This window comes from Aptenodytes forsteri, unplaced genomic scaffold (genome assembly GCF_000699145.1).
Source record: "Aptenodytes forsteri isolate BGI_AS27 unplaced genomic scaffold, ASM69914v1 Scaffold67, whole genome shotgun sequence".
NCBI lineage: Eukaryota > Metazoa > Chordata > Aves > Sphenisciformes > Spheniscidae > Aptenodytes > Aptenodytes forsteri.
Genome location: NW_008795373.1, coordinates 562,214 through 585,983, shown reverse-complemented (window position 1 = coordinate 585,983; position 23,770 = coordinate 562,214). Strand labels below are relative to the sequence as shown.

The 23,770-nt window shown below is 37.3% G+C and overlaps 1 protein-coding gene across 3 annotated transcripts in view; it reads left to right on the top strand.

The window, feature by feature from the left end:
* Positions 1-23,770, top strand: part of LDAH (lipid droplet associated hydrolase) — a 118,887-nt gene that overhangs the window by 28,570 nt on the left and 66,547 nt on the right. For all 3 annotated transcript variants that reach the window (XM_019472396.1, XM_009280506.2, XM_019472397.1), the window contains one exon: positions 16,556-16,725. In XM_019472396.1, the coding sequence (XP_019327941.1) occupies positions 16,556-16,725 (170 nt within the window). The remainder of the gene's footprint in view (positions 1-16,555; positions 16,726-23,770) is intronic.

The following is a 23,770-nucleotide window of genomic DNA, read 5'->3' as shown; positions in this document are numbered from 1 at the left end:
TCGGCGGGTGGTGAGCAATTGTACTGTGCATCACTTGCTTTGTGTATTATTATTATTATATTATTATTATCATTTTATTTCAATTATTAAACTGTTTTTATCTCAACCCACGAGTTTTTCTCACTTGTGCTCTTCCAATGCTCTCCCCCATCCCACCGGGGCCGGGGGGGAGTGAGCGAGCGGCTGCGTGGTGCTTAGTTGCCGACTGAGATTAAACCACGACACTCGCCCAGAATTTCCTTAAAAGCTGTGGAAAATGGGAGATTAGATAGGAAACCCTTGACACCCAGTCCCTCTAACACATCCCTCGCCCCCCTTTTTTAGCACCCTGGTTGGCTTTTGCCAGTACAGGCTATATAGACAGCAGGTGTACATACATAGCCATGTCTTAAAATGGTCTAATTCTGTGGACATCTGCTGTGGTTTGATAAGAAATAAGAATTACAATTTCAGACAGAAATAAGAATAGAAGAATACAGGTTTGGTTTTGTTTCTCCTCAGGACTGCCAAGATAATTTTCTTTGTAGCAAAGTAAGATTGAGAAGTAAAGAAAAATGAAATCAGAATTAAATTATTTATTGATTTTTGGTAATATTCTATGTATGCCAAATGCTATAGAAATATGAAATCACGTGATTCGTATCTTAATTGATTAAAGAGACACAATTGATGCATTAAAATACCATATACCTAATAAATGTCTAGTCATCAGTTATGTCTTAATACAATATTTGGTCACATGATAAATTATATTAAAGATATATATCTAGAACTTTCTGAACTGTACAGATGAGTATTGAGCTATACACAATCATAATACAAATACTTTTTATTGTTTTAGCAAGGCATGTTTATCCTTTGGAACAGATTGTCTACTGAATTTTCTGTTTTTTTGTTTCTGAATCAGTATTAGGTAGCTTCTGAATGACAGGGAAGTCTGAGTGACGTTCTTAATAGCCAAGTTACAAGATAAAATTCTAGTTTGATCTTTTATGTCCCATGGACTGTAGAAGATAATAGTGTGTCCTTAAAATCTGTTAAACTATCCTTAGTTCATTTTCCATGATAAAAAGAGGTAGGTAAGGATTGATTTATAGTCCATCAAAAGAGTGTTTCCATTGCTTTTTCTTTATGCAGGGAGAGTAGGGCCTTCAGACCGTTCTGAAACTGAATTATATCCTTAAGAAGCAATATGGGAAAAAGCACAGAAGTGGTGGAGGGATAATAAATTATCTGTGAAGACACTGATTGTGTGATCCCAAAATGTTAATGTACCATCAGTGTGAAGTTTTGAAGTGAAATGAAGTTTTGTATTAAAAAAGATATTCTAGTGTTACAGAAAAATTTGGAAGGCATGTGCAGCTTGAATTTATTTGATATATTGCTTCTTAGCTGCTGTTACAATTCATCTGAATGGAGTTTGCCTTTCCAGCCCTCTGACTTCTAATGAAACTGCAGAATTGACTATGAGTGAGATGCTCTCTCTAGCTAAAGTGGTATAAATCTACAAAAAAAAAAAAGACTGAAATAATTTGGGTAAAACTGAACTTATACTTCAGCAAGTTAATCACCTCGTTCGTTGCTAGGTAGTTGTCCACCAAATGACAGATATAAGTGTGGGCATGATTAGCAGATGTGAGCCATAACTTTCTACCATCATATGCTGTGCTGGCAGGAAAAAACCTAAAATAGTAGCCTGAGCAAGACAAGGAGCATGGTGTGCTATAATAAGAGGGTTGTGAGTTATTTAGGACAGTGATTCCCAAACTGTGGTCTGTGGGCCACTGGTTGTTCCCAAGATGCTTGCTTGTGGTCCAGGAAGAGCTGGCTGATCAGATGGAGTAGTCTCTCTCACCGGTTTCCACTTGCTAAGCGGCATTAATGGTAGCTAAGAATACTTTTCCAATAATGCATTTTTTGTGTAAGCATTTGCTGCGGTGGCCTTAGAGGTGTTGTGCCACCATGAATGTGTGGTGATGGTGGGGAGCGGGACTGTGGTCTGCACTGCTGCAAACAGGAGAGGAGGAGATCATGAAAGTTAGGTGTTCCAAGAACTGCGCTCCTAAAAATAGGGAGTCAACCTTAGCTAACAGCCTTTGTCCTTGTTGTTGTGTGTAACCCCAAAGGAGAGAAGTTACACAAAGGCACAGGGAGTCAGTATGCATTTGGTAATTTTAGCTAGCTTGTGACTCTCATTTATTTTAAGTAGTACAGATGTTTTTAATGATTGCTGATGTTGGAGAATACCTACCCTGCTGAATCAGGTGAATCAGAGCTACTGGCAATCTGTTCAGTCAGTACAAAAACACCTCAAAATTAGTGTCTGTAGTGCTTAGAAGGTTTTTGACCAGTGAATCCTTATCCGGGCTTCAGCACTGTTCGGTTAGATATCAAACAGCAGTAGTAATGGTAGGTATCTGGCCACATTCAGGTACACAGTGATAGCCGTGTTTAAAAGGCATTTACATCTTGTATTATACAAGTAAAGGGAAAAAAGCAGAAGAAAGGCAGCTGAGCTGGCATCTCACATGCATACTTTAAGCCTATGTATACAGACATTTAATTCACATTACACACATTTAATTCACATTAATTTATATTCCAACAATATTTTCTGCTTCCTAGGCATATAAATTAAAATATCTGAGAGTCATTTAAAGTTGGATTATCTTTAATATAAGTTCTTTACAGGCTTAGTCAGTTACGTTTAAATATTACAGACTCTGAGAACTCTGTAGTCATGTTTGTATCCCAGAACACATAGCAGTGCTTAATTTTAATGCAGAATTATATGGCAAGGTGTCTCCCAGTCCAATAGTATCAGACTGTAGATACATTAAAAAGAACCAAGTTGTAAGCATGCCATCCAGGTAGAATTAAGCTAGTTTCATATCAAAGTGTCAATTTTTTTAATCTATGGAGAGGAGAAACTTCCTGTTTACGAACCTGGCCTTGGCACTGATTAATCACATTGAGCTCTTCACATGGTATTCGTCAACAGCGAGGGATCCACATTGGGGTGTGCACAGAGGAACTGGTTGTTTTCACAGGACGGGACAGGAACTGTCAGCTCAGTGCAGTGCAGTCCTGCTGCCCCTCCTGATACGTCTTTGGAAAAGGCAGCTTAAGGAAGGAAGTGTGTGTGCATATGGAAAAGTTACTATGAGGCATTTAAATGCTGAGGTTTTTGTCTTTGCCTGGTAAGATCTGCGTTTTACTCTATGGTTTTAGTGCTAGGTGTCTGTTTTAAGGAAATAAATGATCATTTCATGTTATGAACCCACTGGAATGTTTTGAATCTAAATGTGTGAAAAGAAAGCAGCCCTAGGGATGCTGCAGTACTCTGTTTACTGTAACACTTCTTTCCTTTGAGCCGCATTCAGTTAATTATTCATAGAGGTCCCATAATCATGCCCATAATTATGCAAATAGATCCTTTGAGCGAAATCTTGGCATTTGGCATCGACTTTATCAGTTCTGTTTTAATTTTAAGCATGTGTTTAAAGATCTTGTTCCATTCAAAATCAAAACTAAGAAAATACAATTTTGCCATATGTGAAGTATTTCTAAGTTGCTCTGTTGTTTTCTTTTCTGGCCAACCAAAACAGTATCAATTTTAACTGCTCATAGCATCATACCTTAACAGCCATGTATTTATTTGTAATGATCACTTAAACATTGTTAGCTGATTCTGGTACCACTTAATGCATATCTCTATATTCCATTGTCTTTGATGGAGTAGTGACCAATTATTGCTGGTTTGACTAAGAAGAGGGCTTTGTCTTTACTTTTATTATAGCTATATGAAAAAGAGTCCTCTATTTTCTCTGTTTCTTTCAAGGTTTTCCACTGAGTCTGTCAACATAATATCTGTAGGCATATTATTAAAAATATCCATGAACAGCTTTCTAATCCACTCTCGTACTTTATTCAACTAATTCCCCTGTTAGAAGAACCAGAATTTTTCATCCATATCTTCAAATAAGGTTAATATAATTCTGTTTTTAAAGATGTGTTTTAAAGTAACAACTGTTGAAACCTGATACAGTCTTCTGGATCCTTATCCAGAAAACAAGATGTTTAAAAAAAAAAAGACTGACATTCATCCATTGGAGAGCATAATGTCTTTACTGCATTCCAGGAAACTTTGGACATAGGTTTTGAGATTGTTTATGGATCATTTTCCGCCTTTCACCCCATGACATAGGTATGTTCTCCAGCTGATACCATCGCTTATAATTAGATGCAGATGGCTGTTAGTGGGGGGAAAAAAGTGTTCAAGAATGTGAACCCTATGAAAAGGTAACATTTATATCTTTTGGTGTCTTGACTTTAGAAGGCATGTCACAGTTCACTGAGATGAGCAGTGCTGTGATGTTTCAGAGTAACTCATGTAAATGTTTACCATACTATTGTAGGGAAAGTAAAAAAGTAAAATAATTTAATAAACAAAATATTGAGATTATTCAGATTTTTTTCCCAAGGGAGAATGCTTAAGAATCTTTTAATCCAAGTCAGTTTGAAAGATATATTTACATCTGGTGACAGAATGAAAATGGACTATCCTCACAGCAGAGAATAATCCCTTCTGTCTGAAGGTGTAATGGGTCTAGGTTTGTTTTGATAGTTGAATCAAAGTTTATTCACTACATAGGTTAGCTGTAGGAAGAAAGCTGATCAATACTTTTATTTATTAATAATAGTTTCTACTTTATTATCTAAACCTTAATTTTGATGCCCACAAAGCTTGCAACAAATGGTGCAGATCTTGATGGGATCAATCCAGTGTTTAACGGCAGGTTTTTTTTTTATTTACAGTAATCTACAGTCGTAAGACCATCAGCAATGCACAACATAATTCCAGATTCTAAAAGTAACCGGTTTGGAACATGGAGTCTTTCTGTTTGCTTTGGTTTTAGGAGTTTCCCGTTCTTTAAGGAGCAATGTAGGCGTTTCAGGGAAGTGCAGGAAACTGTAAGGCAGACTATGCAGGAAGAATTAACTGCAAATGGCCTCATTCTTAGATAATCAGCTTCATTAATGAATTATTCTTACCTCTTGTGCATCTACTTAAATCTCAGCAAGATCCGAGTAAGGGCTGTGTGCTTCCAGAAATGATGAAGGACCAAATGATACAGTACTGTGGACTCAGGTTGAATGAGGGGGTCTCATTGCTGCTTGCTGGATGAAGGAGTTCTTTTTTCCTCCTTTTGATACTGCATGGGACTATTCTTTTTCTTTAAGCTAGACATATTCTTGTCTTTCTAAAGGTTGAATTTTATGTTTTGTGCATTAATGCATTTATTAAAATAATCTAATTTACTACAGCTATCAAATTACTGGTGTGGTCAGGTGACTGCTTAGTTGCCAAATTAATCCCCGTTGGGTTAAATGTTATAGGAGACTACTAAAATTCTCTGGGATTGCCACTGCAGTGCCATTTTTTTCAGAACAAAACTGTGGTTTTGAATATATTAACATTGAGTCTTTGCTGTCAGAGACTCCACTGACTTCTGTACTAGTGTTTACGTGATTTGGAGGAAGAAGTTTTATCCTGCAATTAATCATGAAGAGACTAATTTCAGTATTTCTGAATGCTCTTTAGTATATAAAACTCTACATGATCATATTTGGATCTGTTTATGTGTAGAGTGCAGGTCAAATTCAGTTGCTGTCTTTTTATATAAATTACACTGTAAAGCCACAGGCAGTTTCAAAGAGTTTTCAATGAGCGATGGCTTCGATGTCTGCTAATGTAAATGAATGAGAAAGTCAGCCTTTGCCCAGCGGTGACCCTACCACTGCTTGTGGGTCACAGGTGGATTGGTTTGCTTTCTATGTAGCACATCTCACCTGTGTAAAAATGAAGACCAAAAAAATCCCTTATTCATCTATAGTGACAGATCAGCTTTGTAGCGGTGGCACTTTAGTCTATTTCGGCTATAATGCAAAACTCCAAGAAAAACAAAGCCATCACAGTATCTTTGGCATGTTGCCACACTTGCTATGCTAAGCAGTTCAGCTAGGTGACTAAGAATGGAACCTTCAGCATTTTCTTCAGGAAGGTTAAAAAGGAAACTGCTATCTTGGTAATAGGGAATAAATCTGCCAATTAATTTTTGAATAGTGTAACAGAACACTGGAGAAGAGACAATATAAATCATAATTTCAAGTGGTCAATTTGACAAAAATGTCCCCAAAGATATAAAATTTGCACTATACAGCACATGCAGATGGTTATTAAAAGCATCAGCAACTGATAAAGAAACCTGCTATATTTAAAGAAAGTACAAGGTGAAATTCTATTTCCTCTCCTCAGTTTTGCCACTGATTTTAATAAATTCAGGCTTTTACATACGCTGTTTCGTCCAATTCTCTTTTGCCTTGTGCTGTGCAAAGTAATGAAAGATGAAGTATGGAGTGCTCCTCAGTCAAAATCGTGGCCTTTTCCGATGATGGCAGAAAGCGTAACTCAGTGGAGAGTGTCAGACCAGAGAACTAGATTCTCCCGGCTGCTGGATTCGCTTCATGTCATGTCAGCCAGCAGCAGACCCCCTGTTGCTGAGCCACAGCTGGTTTCCTTTGCTGTCAGCTTGCACTCCTTGTGCAAAGAGGAGCCCAAACAGAGACTTAGAAGGCTTTTCAAGACAGGTAGCGATTAGAAGCATTGATTGAGCGCTGTGAGGTAGCACTGCATTGCAAAATATTTTGCATACGTTTCGTGCTACAGCCTGCAGCGCTGGTAGCACGGGGTCACGTTCTCTGCTGGAATAAACTGACGTAGCTCTTTGCAGTCAGCGGTGTGGCACCAGTTTACAGCATCAGGGAATCTAAGATAATAATTTTGAAAACTTCTTATAACCCATCAATTTTGAAGGATACAGATGAAAGATGGAAAAATGTTATGCTTGCCTAAGTGGGTCGTTTACTCCTTAAAATAAAAAGGATGCTAGACAGTATTGTTAAATAATTTGGATCTGTTTACTGCAGGTAGTTATTCTAGATACTAAATTTAACATTTCCATGGACAAATGAAGATAGAAACCTACACTTTCCTTTATACTTCTATTAAAATAGTATCATCCAAGATGAATATACACAGGAGTAAAGAAAAAGGACTAAGTTATACTGAATGCCATCCTAATGCCATTATAGTAGCTAGTGAAGTAGGAAATGCATTAGTGTTACTCTAAAGATAGGTGTTATTTTAGTATTATTCTGAAGAGTCGTACTTATTTGAACATTTCAGTCTTGGTCTGTATCACAGTTCTAAATAAAATTTTGGGGTGGATTTTCAAGAGAAATCAGGACTGGCCTAACAAAAGTTTTAGCTTGGATTCAGTAGAAGCGTCGAGCACTTCAGAAAATGTCACCCATTGATCTGTCCGGTCGCTGTGAAGTACAAATTCTGTATTGTTACTTGTGCTACCGTATAGCTGCCCCTCCAGGTATACTCTCAGCTGCTTGCTTTTTCCCCTTCCCCCCTCTTAACATTGTGATGTGCTCCTTGTCATTTTCTCCTACTTTTAAAATAATTCTTTTTATTCCCTGTCTTTGGAATAACGTGGGTTGTCTTCCTTGGCCAGCTGTCTTACTTTGCTCCAAACTTCGGCTCTCCCTTTGCTCTCAGTCCCTCTTTCTCTATTTGTATCTGTTTAAATTTCCCAAAGTTTTGAAGTGCTGTTTTCAATAGGTGTGACTGTTAGACTTGCCTACCATGGCCCAGCACCTCATTTATCATACACCGACTGAATCAATTCCTGTGAAGTGATATTCATCCATTTTTGTTCCCTTCAACACTCATACAATTGCCACTGTCCTTTCTTTACCTCCTATGCTATATCTACCCAGTCTTGGTGATGTGCAGAACATCATTATTTTGTTTTTCTTCCACTGTTAAACTGTACAAACGCAAGTTGTTGTTAAAGTATGCTATTTACTGAAGTTGCTTTTAGTTGCTTCATTCAGTAAGAAAGTTCTATGCCTCAGTTTCAAGACTAGATTTGCCCTGTGTTAAATTGGAATATGTTAGATCTGGCCAAACATGAAAAGGTCTTGATACTGATACACTTTTCAGTAAAGAATTACCTTAAGGAACAATATATTCTGTGTGCGTTATTCCTGGAGAGACTCATACGTCACATGCCTCAGGTTGATGGTGCAAGATAATTCAAATATCAGTGAAGCACATTTGCCCTTGCAAAACTGGGTGATACTATTCCAGATCATACGTGAAATGAGTATTCACAAGGTAGACATTTGCAGGAGTACCACCTGCTAGTCAGGCAAAGCAAGGAAAATAGACTTTGTGGAGAGTCAAAGTAGGTTTCGAGGGGCCTAGACTGATTTTTGCAACATGGCCTTTTTTTGTGGTGTAAGCTCAACAAATCAGCAAGATAATGGAAATTGCAAGATTTTCTCTGTGTTGCTCGGACAGACATTATTGGTACAATGATCCCATCCAGAGGCTCAGACTGAATGTGGAACCCTTTCAGGTAGAAGTGCACACCTAGGTGCACACTTTTTCCTGAAGGTCTTGTTATTGACTTCATTTTCTCAACCACCAGATCTTCAGGTAGAATCATAGAATCATAGAATCATTTAGGTTGGAAAGGACCCTTAAGATCATCGAGTCCAACCGTTAACCTAACACTACCAAGTCCACCACTAAAACATGTCCCTAAGTGCAACATCCACACGTCTTTTAAATACCTCCAGGGATGGGGACTCAACCACTTCCCTGGGCAGCCTGTTCCAATGCTTGACAACCCTTTCAGTGAAGAAATTTTTCCTAATATCCAATCTAAACCTCCCCTGGCACAACTTGAGGCCATTTCCACTTGTCCTATCAGTTGTTACTTGGGAAAAGAGGCCAACACCCACCTCGCTACAACCTCCTTTCAGGTAGTTGTAGAGTACATGAGCTCTGCTTCCTCTCATTGTTTATGAAATCTCTGCCAATGCAAGGCTACTTCATTGCTTTCTTCCTAATCCCTCTTTTTATCTTATTTTTTTCCTGCAATGCCAGAGAGGTGTGCTTCACTTCAGCACCTGGTATGAGAAGGTTGAACCTGGTTATGTTGACAACTGCTCTGGTGGCTTGTCTTTGCTGTGGAGTTACTCTGGAATGCCCAGAGACCTCAGCCCCTGAGGAAGAGTAACACTACACTGGGGTTGTTTGGTACCTGTTTGCTTGTATGTAGTCCTAACTATTTCAGGCTATGCTCAGTGATTCTTCCTTAATAAGCTGTGGTAGAACTAATTCATTTTGGAATTACTGGAAGAGGGGAGAATTGCCGGAACGTTTTGAAGGGCTGCCAGTACTGAAATTATTTGTTATTTTGCAAGCGTAGATGTGCACACCTAGACATGAAATTACTTCAAAACTGGGAAAAAAATGGTTAAAGCCTAGATAAAAGCCTAACTTATGGTAAAGTAAGGGCATACTGTTGTTTTCTTGTGCTCTGTAGTTTCTTGTCTCATAGAGGGTATTCTGCGAAGTAAAATGGTGTGCTGAGTGGAATACCTGGTGTGTTGGAATGACCTTACTCAAGTTTTACAACCAAATCAGCTACATGAGCATGGTGTTATAGGTCTTTTTCTTCAAAATAATTGTCTGCTGAAAAGCGGTCCTTAATAGTCCAAGTAGTGTGCTCCCATCAAAGGTGCAGCCTAGAAGTAAAAAAAGTATGAGACTAAAAAAGTCACAATGAGTTTTATACTTGTTCATATATCAAGATACATCTTGCATAGCAGTCAGCCTCAGCAAGAAAGTCCCTTCCAGTTTTGTTTTTGTGGGCAAGTGAAGAAGGGAATTCATAGAGCCTTTCACTTGGCTTCAGCGTGTCCAGAAAACAAGAAACGTAGCATGAACAATCAGCTTCCCATAGCCTCAGACCTCTTTGCTTTTGCTCCCTGAGGTGACTTTACAATGGAAATGTAGATCTGCTCCTATACAGTGATGTTTCTCTAACCTCCACCCTGCCAAGTTTTTTTACTTTTACTTTTCTTTTTTTTTTTAATTATATGATCTTGAAAATTCTTATAAATTGCACTTTCTATAGTTATTCAGCTTACTGACTGTAAAATGCAGTCATTCAAATACAGAAAACTTTTCCATCTATGTTATATAAAACACCCATATTAGATTTGCTTTATGCTTGTTAAAGTGATTCTGGAGGCATAGATTGGTGTAGAACTGCATAATAAAACACTGTTTAATGGTGTTTGCCTTGCCAAAATTGGAGACAACCAACAAAATTCTACTTCAAAGTTTGTACTGTTGTCTCATCATACCTTGGTAATAGTTATTCTAATCAGTTAGAGGGAAGCAAGACTGGGAATGCAGAATAAAAAAGAAATCTCTTACAGATATCTTAATTTAATAAGTTCAGTGTGCTCCTGTATGCTTTTAATAAAAATTTGGGGTTTAGTATTTGTCATGTTTATTAGTTCATTCTGTCAGACTATGCTTGTACTAATTTAATTATAATACAGCTTCCTTTGAAAAACAGATTAGGTGTTAAAAGTGTCCCAGCAATAGGTATGTAGATAGCAAAGGAAATCAGAAGTTGAATTTGTAAATTAAGGTCTTGTTATTTTTCTAATAAAGAAAATAATACATATGACCACTTCAGTATCTTGAGTAAAAGATAATTTATTTGTGGAGGATACCTTTACAAAAAGTAATTGCTCCAATAAACACTAATGAGTGGTGTGTTTATCTTAAAAGTTGCATGAACAGTTTCTGAGGGTACTAGGGCCAGATTAAGGTCTAAGGGTTAATCTAAAACACAATGCTTTAAGACCTGGTTCCTGGTGTCAGGAGGAGTTCTTCAGTATTTATTGAACATTCTTTCACGGTTTCCATCCCATTTTTTCGGCATTTTATCACTTGCTGATACAAATTATCCAGGGTTCAATAATCAAATGAAAGATTGGGTGAAGCATTCAGGCTTTAAGCAATATATCTTTAGGGGATGTATTTTCGAACATATTTGCCCTTACTAGACCCACAAACCTGAAATCTCAGTTTTTAAGCTTACAGTTGTATTTGAACATTTTCAGGTGGCATCATTCAATTGTAAGGAATTATTGTGTTTTGCTATAAGAACAAAAACAATCAAATGATTTATTTAATTTCCAGAATTAGACTTCTGACTATGCATGCCAGTTTAACAGGTAATCCTTCTAAGTAATTTAGTTGTGGGGTTGCTTTCGGCCTGTCACTACATGAAGGCAAAGATGAAACTTTATGTGCGTTGCTCCATCTAAACAGTAGTTACTCTGTCACAACTGCTGCTCCTGCCGCCAGTGTTTGTATGCATTTGTAGTGGAAAAAGGAGGTGGGGCATAAAGTCTGAAACACTTAGCCCTATATGTTGGTTGCACTTACGGTATTTGATGAAAATGCAGTGGACTTAACGTGACCCTGAGCTAGCTCTCCTGAACTATTTGGTTGGCCATACTTGATGCTTTGTGCCTTCCCTTTTCATATGCTTTGATATCATCACTGACCTTTCAGTATCTTCTCCCTCTTTGCTTTTCTTCCTCTTGATACTTTCTTGTGGTGTTACTGCGTTTTCATGTGTTTAAACTTGTTATTTCTCCTCACTTAACATTAAGCAGTATGGTGATGTGTCTTGCAGCTGAAATGAGCAGCATCTTCAGAGGAAGAGGTGAATCTTTTTCCAGTCCCCTGGATCAGTCTCCAGATACTTACTTGTCTTTATCCTGTAAAAGGCCCGGTTCTGAAAATTCTTGACCATGAGAGTTCATATGCTGGGTTTGTCCTTAGATACCCCGGTACTACCTCCTAGAGTAAATGACCCAGGGAAGAAGAAGATACAGTGCAGGTAGGGCAGCGGTTTTTACCTCCCTTTCCTTCGTGGCATATAATTACAAGTCAGCTTTTCACACAGTTCCTTACTTGTTCGTGAGTAATTTGGGGGCCTTCTGTATGAGTGGATCCTGGGACAGACTTTAAAGTCACTCCATGACAAGTGTCCATATGTACTCAGCTCAAATGTTCAGTCACCTGTTGTGACCAGGGTAGCTGGGAGTTTGGATGCACAAGCATTCCCTTGTGAAATTAGGGAAGTACAAAGGCATGCAGAAATTATATGCACAAATTTGAGGGTAGTGTTGGAAAATCCGGCCTCCAGTATCTTTTCGAATCATCCAGTAAAAAGGAGTCTATGATTTTTGGAGATTTTTTTAATGAAAGGCTAAATTTTATGAATCTCCAGTCTAAAGTCTGCTCATATAACTGATATGCTTTTTTTTCCTGCCTAAGAATTTCCCTTGCATACACAGCAGAAAAACAAACAAACACAATTCTCTGTTATTTCCCTTAAAACCAAAGTCCTCTTTCCTAGCAAGATTAACTTGTCGACTAATCTTAGAGCAAACACTTTATTTCAATCTATCATTGTTTTCTGACTGTGGGTTTAGCAGAGGTCAGAAAAAGAGATTCATTAAAGTGATTGCGCATTTGTTTTTTCCAAAAGTACATCAGAAGATTAATGGTTTGCCAAAGAAAATAAAGAAATACAGTATTTCTTTTAATACACTTCAGCTAAATAAAGTCTTAAAATCACACGCCTTGGCCCACATGGGGTGTTTGCAGCATAAGGTACAAGTCATATAATTTCTACTATCTGAAAACTGCTTAAATGAGCTCTACTTCAGCCATGCCATTTCTTCAACACCTGAGGTGAAGTAACTCTGGTCCCTTCTCTGATGTAGAGCCATTGGAGAGCTGACTGCCAGTGTGTTTGTGCAAGTCTGTTTGCTTATATAAAGAACCCATTTAAGCTTCTCCACCCAAGAAACTCATGTTGATTTTGGATAATCCCTGGGCGATTTTATTCTGTAAAATAAATAAATAAATCTTCCAAACCTGTGACGCAGCCCAGCTCTCTCATATTTTGGACTATTAGAAGTGTAGCATTTGTGTTGGGGAAACATGAACTGACACGAGGCGTGGGCAATTTTATATTTGTCCAGAAGAAAAATAGGATGCATATTTCAATATAGGGTTATGTGACATTGGAGTTTCACCTGACAAGAGTGCAGGGTCAGTCTGTGATGAGGAGAGTTTTGCGTGTGGATCGCTAGACCCCACACTGCACCCTCATCCTCCAGTGTGGCTTCTCTAGGAGTAGTGCCAACATGATTTGGTTTGGCAACAAACCAGTATTTCAGAAGAAAAGAAAAAGTTGTATTAAACAGCTGAAACAAGTCTCTGGGGTGAGCATTGGCTGTCAGGACTCGCTTTCAGAGATCATATGTGTATGTGGCCAGTAGACGTGGGAATCTGAGCATCGTTGCTCTGAGTGGTGCTGAGCAGGGCTGCGCTGAGGATGCTTTGGCCCAGTGCAGTAGAACAGGTCTCCGTGATCATTGTCAATCATAACTAACCCATCCAATTAAAAATCGCTTCTGCAAGCTCTGCTCTGCTCTCCGCTGCTCCCTAGAAAGCGCTAGTGCAGAGGCTGGAGTTGGGTATGCTGAAGTCCTAAACTCAAGTCTGGGTGCATGAGGCAAAAGCCCCTATTTTCACTCTACTCTTAATCCCCACCTGTATGATGCATATCCTTCCTCGGGGTTCTTGCTTTGGCAACAAAGCTGGTTCTGAATAGGCACATCTCTGCTGAAATCAGTAATAGCAATAAATGTTGCCCTGAATCTCTATGCTGCTATTTATTAGGTAACTAATTATTAAATTAGATATCTAATGTCTTAAATAACTGAAATAATTAACTGTATTTGTCTAACATAGTTATCTACCTTAACTTTGAAAATGTTGAGACTGGGCTAGACTGTCTTTGCTGTATTGTTTATTAATTGCATTGCAGCAATGTTCAGCATCTCTTGTAGCAGATATTGAGTTTGTGTAGTGAAAAGCAGCTGTTAACCTCATGAGATTGAACAATACAAATAAAAATTTGTTTTGTTTCCTGCTTGGTTTCTGGGGTCTTGTGAACTGTGAGAAGTTCTCTAGAAGGTTTCTACACCTACTTTACCTCCTTTTCCCTTGCTCTAACCTGGAAATAAGCTGAAATTCTTTTAAAATCACTTATTTGCAAGAACTAAAGCTATGAATGGAATGTCAAACATTAAAAGACGTACTGATAAATCACTGGAGATGGCAGTGCCTCAGTAAAACAGTATGGAAATGATAGCAAATGTTTACAAGGGAAAATTGACCTGCTCAACCCAACACACAGTAACATACATATACTTAACATAACATAGTCTTTCACTTGTTGCTGTATCCATCATATTTCTAGTGGGCCATCATATTTCTAGTATTCTGTGTTTTATGTGTGTTATATATACCCTTAGTTAGACTTGCCATGTAGGCAGCCTACTCCTACATGAGGTTAAGCTGCTGTGTAAATAAATAAAAAGTAGGAAAGACAGCTTTTGCTAAAAATAGAAACTAAGTTTGAAAAAAAAAATGTTTTGGCCTTAGGCTTTTAGTTAGGCTTTTGGAAAACAGAACAAGCTTTTTGTTTTCCATTACTTGTAGAAAGCCTCATAGGCAAAATATTACTTCTCATCTAATTTTGCATTCCTTGAGTGTATTTTAGAGTGTTTTTCATTTAGAGTAAAATACTATAAATTATGCTGGGATATGATCATTAGTAGTTTTAGCAGAAATATTAGTTTAACTGAAGAGATTCTCTGTTGTGATCTCTGTGGTAATAGTTTAAGCTCAGAAAAAAGGCATCAGAACACATGCTTTAGCAATTATTTTTCTTCAAAAGGTTATGTTTCATACAGATGATCAAAAAGGCAATATAGTGCCAGCCCACTTAGGCTCCCAATTAATACTATCACTGTCAACCCCCCGATAACTGCACTACAGTAGTGTTAGTAATTTTTAGCATTTGAGGTTACTGACCAATTGCCATCAAATTTACCACATGCATATTAAAAAAACAGTCAGCCTTTATAATTTGATGAAGTATGTCCACAGACAGAGGCAGAAAGGCTTCTGTTATCACTCTCTCCAAGCAGGCACAAAACCAACTACATCTGAAATGCATCTATGCTGCTAGCTAACTTTCTCTTACAGTAGTTTTTCAGTGCCTTTGAGTTTCTTTAATGTATGTATCTTTACAGTATCTCTGCCTGATGGATACTTTCTTCCGCATCTATTTTTCACATAGAGAATTGATGCAGAGGACATCAAAAGAAACCAAGTGGGAAGTTGAACACCTAATACTTGGTGGGCTGGTTAGGGCTGTGTGTGTGCTACCTCTGCTAGCTGCTCCTGAATTGTTAGAGGTGGGTGGCTTTTGCCAGGAACCTATATGCTGTCTGTAGGACCATGGCTCAGTAATGAGCCAGTCCCCATCATGTGTCTGAACCTTGCTGCGAGGAGATTTGGCTTATTCCAGACTAAAGCTGCATTGCAAGTCAACATGTAAAAGATCAGGGGTTTAAACTGGAGTAAGAAATTGAGCCCTGAGATAATAGCATGGATTTAAGAGATTAAGTGATATTAGTACCAGTACATCTCTTTCAGATAAGCTATAGGCATACGTTCCTTCATGCTTTCTGCCTCTTTTCTTTCATTCTTTTTTTCAGTATGTATTCTTACAGTCTTTTCCATCGAGTAGTCCAGCTTAAATTAGAGTGGTGTGTCCTTAATATAGCTTTTAGTTTAGTGGATAGAGCACTTTTCTAGCAGATGAAAGAGTTGTGAACCCCCTTAGATTGGGGAACTTGAGAGCCATATCACCCACCTCATGAGCAAGAGTTAAAGATGCCCAAATTGCTGTAAATTGTTACAGGCACCAGATCATCCTTGTCTTGTTGACTGGCCAGGAAGCGAGTAGCAAAATCCTCATCGTAAGTGATTGCCCAAGCTCCTTTAGGAGGTCTCTGACAAAATAGGAATGAAATTGCACAATAACCTAGAACCATGAAGCTCTAACTTGATCTTCCTTTTTGTAGCTGGATTGACAATGGTAAGAACGTGCCTAAATAGGGGTAGTTTATGTAAGTGCTAGTGCTCCATGTTGACACATATGCATTTCGTATTTTTCCTCATTCCGTGGGACTTTTTTGTGCCTCTCTTTTAGACAGGAGATTTTGGATATCTGAACGTTCTTAGTGCATAATAACATATGATAGTTTGTCGTGAGTGAAGGGACTCTTGTTCCTGGCCAGTATTGCTATTGTAGGTCCTGATCTCTCAACGTAAAGTTGGATTGATTTAAACTGATCCATTGCCTTGAGTTTGGTGTTGTACTGAATGAAGGGGAACACAATGCTAGATGATGTGCCATCAAGTTCCATGTGTTTCTGTATCCTCCCCTGGTTCCCCAGCTACACATAAGGCTTCACATCCTGTACAAGGGATTCATCAGTCTGTATTTGCCAGTGGTGGTAACTTAAAATTCAATTTTTAAGGTTGGGTTTTGTTGGGGTTTTTTTAATTAAAAAGTTTATTTCAGAGTTTTCCAAAGAAGTGAAAAAAAATGAGATGTTTGAAATTTCTATTATTAAAACAAAGGACTTCTTTTCTTTTATGTTTCAGACACAGATATTAAGGAGCTAGAGGATGTTTTTGGACTTAACGGACAAGTAGAGCATAAGCTGAACTTCCTCAAAAAGAATGTATCTAAAGATATAAAGCTGGTACTGATTGCTCATTCTATTGGTTGCTACATCACGCTGGAGATGATGAAGCGAGCATCAGAACTTCAGGTACCTTAACCTTACAGAATGAGAGTTATATTATTAGCAAAGCAATGCACATGCTTAGCCTGTGGGTAATGCCATGTCTTTCCTGTGGAAGCTCTATTCTGCTATACACAAACTTTCAACTAAAATGAAATAAAAACATTAATGACTAATCCTAATAACATATAATAAAGTAGTTTGATGGAAAATAAAGTTCTTACTCTGAATTTGGACCTTTAAATGTCCTTGTAATATAAATTATTAATAATGGTGATAAATATATTTAGGACTTTCTTGTTGTCTTCTCATCTTTAAATAATTTATGAACAGATCACTAGATATTTGGCAATTACATTATGTTACTACACCAAAAATTAAGACTGGTTATGATTTTAATAGCAGCTTCTTATCTCAAGGCAAGCAGATTGCTGGCTGTACATGGGGAAATGTGTGGAAAAGAATAGCAATATAAATTGTGATGAGTACTACAATGAACGACATTGTTTTTAAAATTTAATACATATGCATATATCATTGCTTCTGCAACTCAGTCTTCATTTGTATAACTCAATGGGAGTGGGAGGTGTTACTGCATGTTCTTGTGTATCTGAACATTTTTGTTTGTTGCTGTGAAGCAATAAGAAGGCTGAGGCAGGACCGTGTCCTTGCAACTCTGGAAATGGTAAACTGTTAGTGCTCAGTAATAACTCACTCTACTAGCAGAGGATGAATGAAGAATACTGAATTCTTATTCTTAAACATTCACTCTTGCTAAATCATTGCCTCTTCCTTTACATTATAAAATCTTCAGTGGAAGGAAGTGTAGTGTTAGCGTAAAGTCTGTGTTTAATACATGCATAAATAGTTTCTTCCACTTCTTCATAACCATTTCCACGGCACGTCTAACTTTTTCTTTTTCCCCTTTAAAGGAAATGGCAACTAAAAACATGAAACATGAGGTTAACCTGATATATTTCCACAGACATAATTTACTTTGTGTTTATAAACAAGGGCATTTTTTTTGAGAGGACTTTTATTACTGTTTTATCTTTTAAAAAGGGAATGTTTAGAAAATATCATATGCAGTAATTTGTCCAAAAATATCAACTTTTCTTTGGTCAACATCTGTCCAGTCTTTATTACACAAATGATTTTATCTGGTTTCAACTAAACTATGATTTGTTGAGTAATTTTTTTACACCTGGCTCACTGGATACTGACAGCATGCTATTCATCAATGTTTTGAAATGTAGGTATCTTTGGGACATTCTTAGACTGCATGGTGCACTGTGTGCATGAAGTTAATATATGACAAGCTACATTTAAGATGCATTTAACAATAGAAAATACTTGTGTAAGCTAGAGTGTTGTGCAACCTTTGTCCCTTTGCCAAAAATAAGTTAACTGTTAGCTTTTATAACATATGAAGTGTGATAATAAGAAACTTGTGTTTCCATCTCTCCCTTTATTTTTACTGGAATATTTGATTCCCACAAGATTTTGAACACATATGTGTATTTTAGTAGCTAGATCATTTGATTTTATTTTTGTGTAGTTCTTATGTGATGTTCTTTTATTACATGAGTTTTGGGTTTGGTCTTACATTCTCTGCTTTAAGAACCTTTAATTGCTTACAGTTCATTATTCCGAGCTAGAGGTTAATGTGTTGTATTTATTGTTCAAATAATTTAGTAAATGTTTATATTTGGAGCGTATGTTTAGCAGATTTGATTTTTGTTACCCAATTTAAAGCCCTTTCATAATCTAACCAGATATAGACTAGATTGTCCCTCTCTTGTACAATGATGAGGGAACCTGATGAACCTTAAGCTAGCATGCATGAAAAGGAGAAAGTACTATCTCCTTATCTCTCCTTCTTGGTTGCTCTTCAGCTGTCGGTTTTGAATGCTGCTAATTTCTTGGGCCCTAGTGCTCTGCAGGTTAATGGGGTACTGTGGTTTTTTTTCTTAAACTTCTGTGAAATATGCTTTCTTCTTTCATTAAAACAGATATGAAACAGGAATTGCTAGTTTACCCCAGGATAAATTCAGTTTTGGACCCCATCCCTATTTTTCTATTGACTCTCAGGGATGCTTCTGTTAACAGTTTCTTCAGGAGACCCCTTAACACAAACTTAGTCTTAGGCTGATGCCTTTAACTAAGTCTAATCAGTAGAGAAGAACCACACAGGTTACATCCATAGTTGTAACTAAGTGGGGCTACTGCATGGATTTGAGTACTGGGCCAGCTATGCAGTGACGTTTTTGGACTAGTCTCTAAGAGACTTTTTGGCCCACAGCAGCCAGCAAGTCCCAGGCAACACCCTGGCATGGTTCTGGGCTTGGCAGAGGCCCGGGGCCATTCCCAGTAGTTAGTTTGGATGCAGACATCCTGGTGTTAGGCGGGGGAAATTCCGCCATGTGGACACAGACCATCCTATGCCATCCTGTTCCACGGCAGGACCAGGGAATAGTTCCCGGCCATTCCGTTTGCTGGCACACATGTAACTGTGAACATTTCTCAGTTGTCATGGTGGGCATCAAATCTTAACAAGGTTTGTCTCTTCGTGGGAAGTGGAGCATCCAGAGTTTGTCAGACTGCTAAAAAAATTTGATACTGGGAAGGAAAAATGTTAATCAGCCTTACTGTGTGGAGATGGAAAAATGCAATAACGTACAGCTTACTTGATACTTGGTCTTAACCTCATAATCTTCTTCGCTCTTCATTCAGCCAGCAGAACTGAAAAATGAAGCTGAGTGACAAAATTGTTTTCTTAGTTGTTGGAGCTTGAGCCCAATTCATAAATATGCTACATCCTAGAGGCATTCTCTTCTAAAATACAAATCCTTACTTGGAGGATTTCCGTGTCCTTTGCTGGCGACACTACTGGGTCTTTCCTAAAACAGTCCGTTTGATCATTAATTTAACCAAAAGATTGACATATTTCCTTGCTAATGACATTCAATCTGTTACAGCATTAGTCTTTCATTTGCAGTGATGCTTTTGAAATGCCAGCACCTTTGTGGTAATAAATTAACACTTATTAATGAGTGAAACATCACAGAATGTAAGCATTGCTCTTCCTGTAAAACTCATTGAGGAGGAAGAGTTTAAAACCTCTGAGTATGTATCAGTTTAAGCAAATAAAATTTCTGTAATATATAATTCAAAACCATGCATTGCTACTATGTCTCAGCGGTGCCAAAGATTATTGAGTATTGCTAGAACTTAGTTGATTTTATAAATAATAGCTAACAAAACATAAGTTGTAATAGTTGTGTATAAAACAAGTTCACACCTTGGAAACCCTGTCACATCATTTCTGTGCACACGTTCGTGTGCATCTACCTTATCTTTCCTTCACTGTGTTCTCTTCCAGACAGAAATCTGTTGGTCTGTACTTTCTTTCAAGAAATCTGCTGAGCATAACAAAATAACATAGTTCGCATTTAACGATTCCACAAATTTATACAGTAGCTTAACCATATTTTCATGTTTTTTCTTTTGTCTGTATATGAATTGCATTCAGGTCTTTCACTTGAGGAGCTACAACTTGTTCAGGATCTGGTAATGTACGTAGCTTAGAAGGTTTCTGCAATGTGTCTTATTCTTCATAAATCAGTACTGACTTTCACCCATCAGGAAGCTGTACGCTAACCAAGCTTTCTTGAGTTAAGCAAACATTTCTTCATTGCTGACTATTCTAAATTATTTTATGATGTATAAAATGTTGGTGCTATTCATTCCCTTTTACAAATAAATTAAACATGCCTAACAGGAGGTATCGGGCATTTTTTGTTAACCTTTTGAACTACTGAAATTGGCTAGATATCCCTGCTGTTGGTTTTCTGTCTGTTTAGCCAGTTTCTAATCCATATAAAAATGTTTCTCTCACCCATTATTAGTATTATTAGTGGTCACAGGGATTGAATGACCTCAGCAGGAAGCATTTTGTTGGAGTTTTTTGAATATAGTTATTTTAGATGATGCTCCTATATGTGCATGGTAGCTTTATTTCTGTCTTCTTTTTTAAAATTTTCAAAATACTTAGTTAAAAAAGCAACGGAGCTTTCGCCTGTAAAACATTATTGTTGTTACTTCTGATGTTAGAAAAAGCCAGAAATATATTTTATCATTCTTTTTTAAATTTAGCTGATAATAGATTAGTCTTTCTTTTCTGTCATTCCAAAGTTTCTGTTGTTGCATTGTTAGTAATGGGGTCCTCATTTTGTGGTTTCATACTTCAACCAAAAGGCCACGTTCCATCTGTTGTGAACAGCTTGCTTGGAAACATTGATGGCCTACAGGTACACAACAGAATGACAGATGTCACGACTCTGTTAGCTTTTTTTTTTCTATTTTCTAGAAATCTGCTTCTTCCCGATTACCTGCAGCCCTTTGCAACACATCTTAGTGGGAGAAGACATCTCTGCACATGGCCCTTCTGACAAAGACATTGATTGGGATATGAAATTTCAGAAACGCTCTTCTCTTTGCCATCTCTTGGCCAGGGAGGCTTTTTTTTTTCCAGCATGTGTGAGAAATTACCTGTATATATAGAAGTAGTTTGTTTTACAAGAAGCTTTACTGAAACAGCGAAAAATGGCAATAGATAGTTTGCATTGCAGTGTATCTTTGTATGCAACATAAAATGCAATAAATTATTATTCACTTACAGAAGAAATGAAAGAAATCTCTCTTAACAATGTGTGAACATCAATCCATAAATACTGTTTTGCAATAAGACAGAATATAAATTTTAAAGCAAACTAGCTGTTCCTGAATAACTCATGTAAAACATTCTGATTCTAAACCAAATGTCTTTTTCTGATATAGCTTATCTATTTTCAAAATAGCTTAAGATAATGGTTTTGAATGTATTCTAGATTCATTCTGGACAAGAGTGTTCACACATGAAGTTATTCAGGAATATTTCCATGTTTAGATATTCTTTACTCAGGCTTTAATTTATCAAGTCTGTTGGTCAACATCAGTTCTGTAAGTTATCAAAGCTTTTCCAAAGTTTACTGGCACAGATAATCCTCTTTTTGAAATACAGTTTCCTGAAGACAGAAGCTTCAAGTAAGTGTCTTTTTTTTTTTTTTTCTTTTTTTTAAGCTTTTGCTTCTCCCAAGATCTGAACTGGACAAGGAGAAAATTTTGTTCTGCCACTGTTGGCAAATGCATAATTGGCCATCATAGCAAAAAGATCCCACTTGCTAAATGAGTTGTTTTTCACATGTTTTTGTGTGATGAGAATAGTTACTTATGGGGAGGGAGGAAGGAGTGTGTAAGTTGTTTTGTAATGGTTTAAAATCTCACTTGGACAAATATTAGATTCTCTCACTGCTGCCTTTCTGCCTTGAATTAAGTAGGTTCTTTTGTCTCTGGTTAACAGTTCCTTTCTGTTGAAGAGCTTGCAAAGCTCCCTCTAACTTTAGTGAAAGTAGAATTAGGCCATAAGAGAGAGAAACATGTCAGGATTCCTCTGCTAAGTGATTTATTGTGATACAGAATTCAGTGCCGTGACCCTTTACATTAATGATTTAGTTTCAGTTGTGTTGAAAGCTTAATTATGAATTTGGGAAGCACTTTCATAATGTTAGGAAAGAGAAAAGTCACCATGTTTTTAAATACAGGTATTTCTACAAGAAAACAAAATTCTTTAGTATAGAATTACTGGAAATCCACAGGGACTATGAGATTAAAAGAGGGAGAATTTTTTAACAGTACAGAAACTGCTAAGCATGTCTGACCTTTGAGATAATAAGGGAATCTTTTCAGCAGCATGAATGGATGAGGGAAAGACCGTATGAAAGCAATGATATTTGTTCAGTTCCTATTTTGCTGAGATTAGAACCTATACATGTAATCCAAGACTGGTGGTGTCATCATTACAGAAAACATCTTCTGAAAGGACACTAATTTAGCAGGTTCTGATGTCCTTAGAAGTTGTAGTGCCTTTTGGAAGTAGAAATAAAATGAAAATATAAGCACACCTGAGATAAACAGGACTATAAATTTTTATTCCATTGTTGAAAATTTAACATAATAGCATCTAATTCAAATGTTGATTACCTCAATTAGATGTCACAGTACTTTAAACAAAGTCAGTTTACGTAGCTGTTGTCTGGGTAAATTCGCTTCTGATGATCTCACTGACGATTATAAAGTTTAAAATATGCTTAGTGAACAAATATATTTTTTACCACCTTGCATGCTGTCTTACAAAAGTAAGCTTATCTCATATCTTTTGAAGAGTACAGTGAGACTGCATAAAATAGAAAAATAGCCAGAAGATTTCCGAAGAGAGATGATGTCTTCTGTCATGTAGAGGATTGTGCTTTGTAGACCTGTGTGCCAGGGTGCAGTATAACCAACAGCACAGTAGAAGCGTGAATAAATGTCCTTGGTTTGTGCAGCCTTGTTTTGATTTGTCCTTGCTGAGAACTGTTTGATCTTGGTTCCTTAATGGGTTGCAGTGATGAGTGGAATATGGATATGTAGTTATGTTTAGCAGTAGGGATCATGATCTGGAGAAACAGAATGGAGAAACATTATTTTCACACGAATTTCATGTTACTTGCAGGTTTAAATGATAGTGCAAAAAAAAACCCATAAAAATTAAAATGGGTAAAAGACTTACAGTACCACAAACCCAATAACAACATCTGCAAAATTATTATGCAGGAAAAAAATAGATGGCTATGCTTAGCAGACCTCCCAAGGGAATTGGTACACATTTCAAATAAATGCGTATCTTGTGAAGATAGCTGCAAATTTCTAGGCCATGATATAAAACTAAACTGACTCTGATGTATTTTTCTTCTCCTTCAGTCCATCCGTCTGCATAAATGAGCTACATATTAAAAAAACAAGCAAACAGCATTGGGCTGATATACACCCACCTTCATCCCCCTTTAAGTGTTGAGGGAGCAAAGAAAGAAGAACTTTAAAACAGTTTTGCACAGATTTAATCACGTGTCTAAGTTCAGCTGCCTTCAGTGAGATCATAGAATCATAGAATCATTAAGGTTGGAAGAGACCTCTAAGATCATCGAGTCCAACC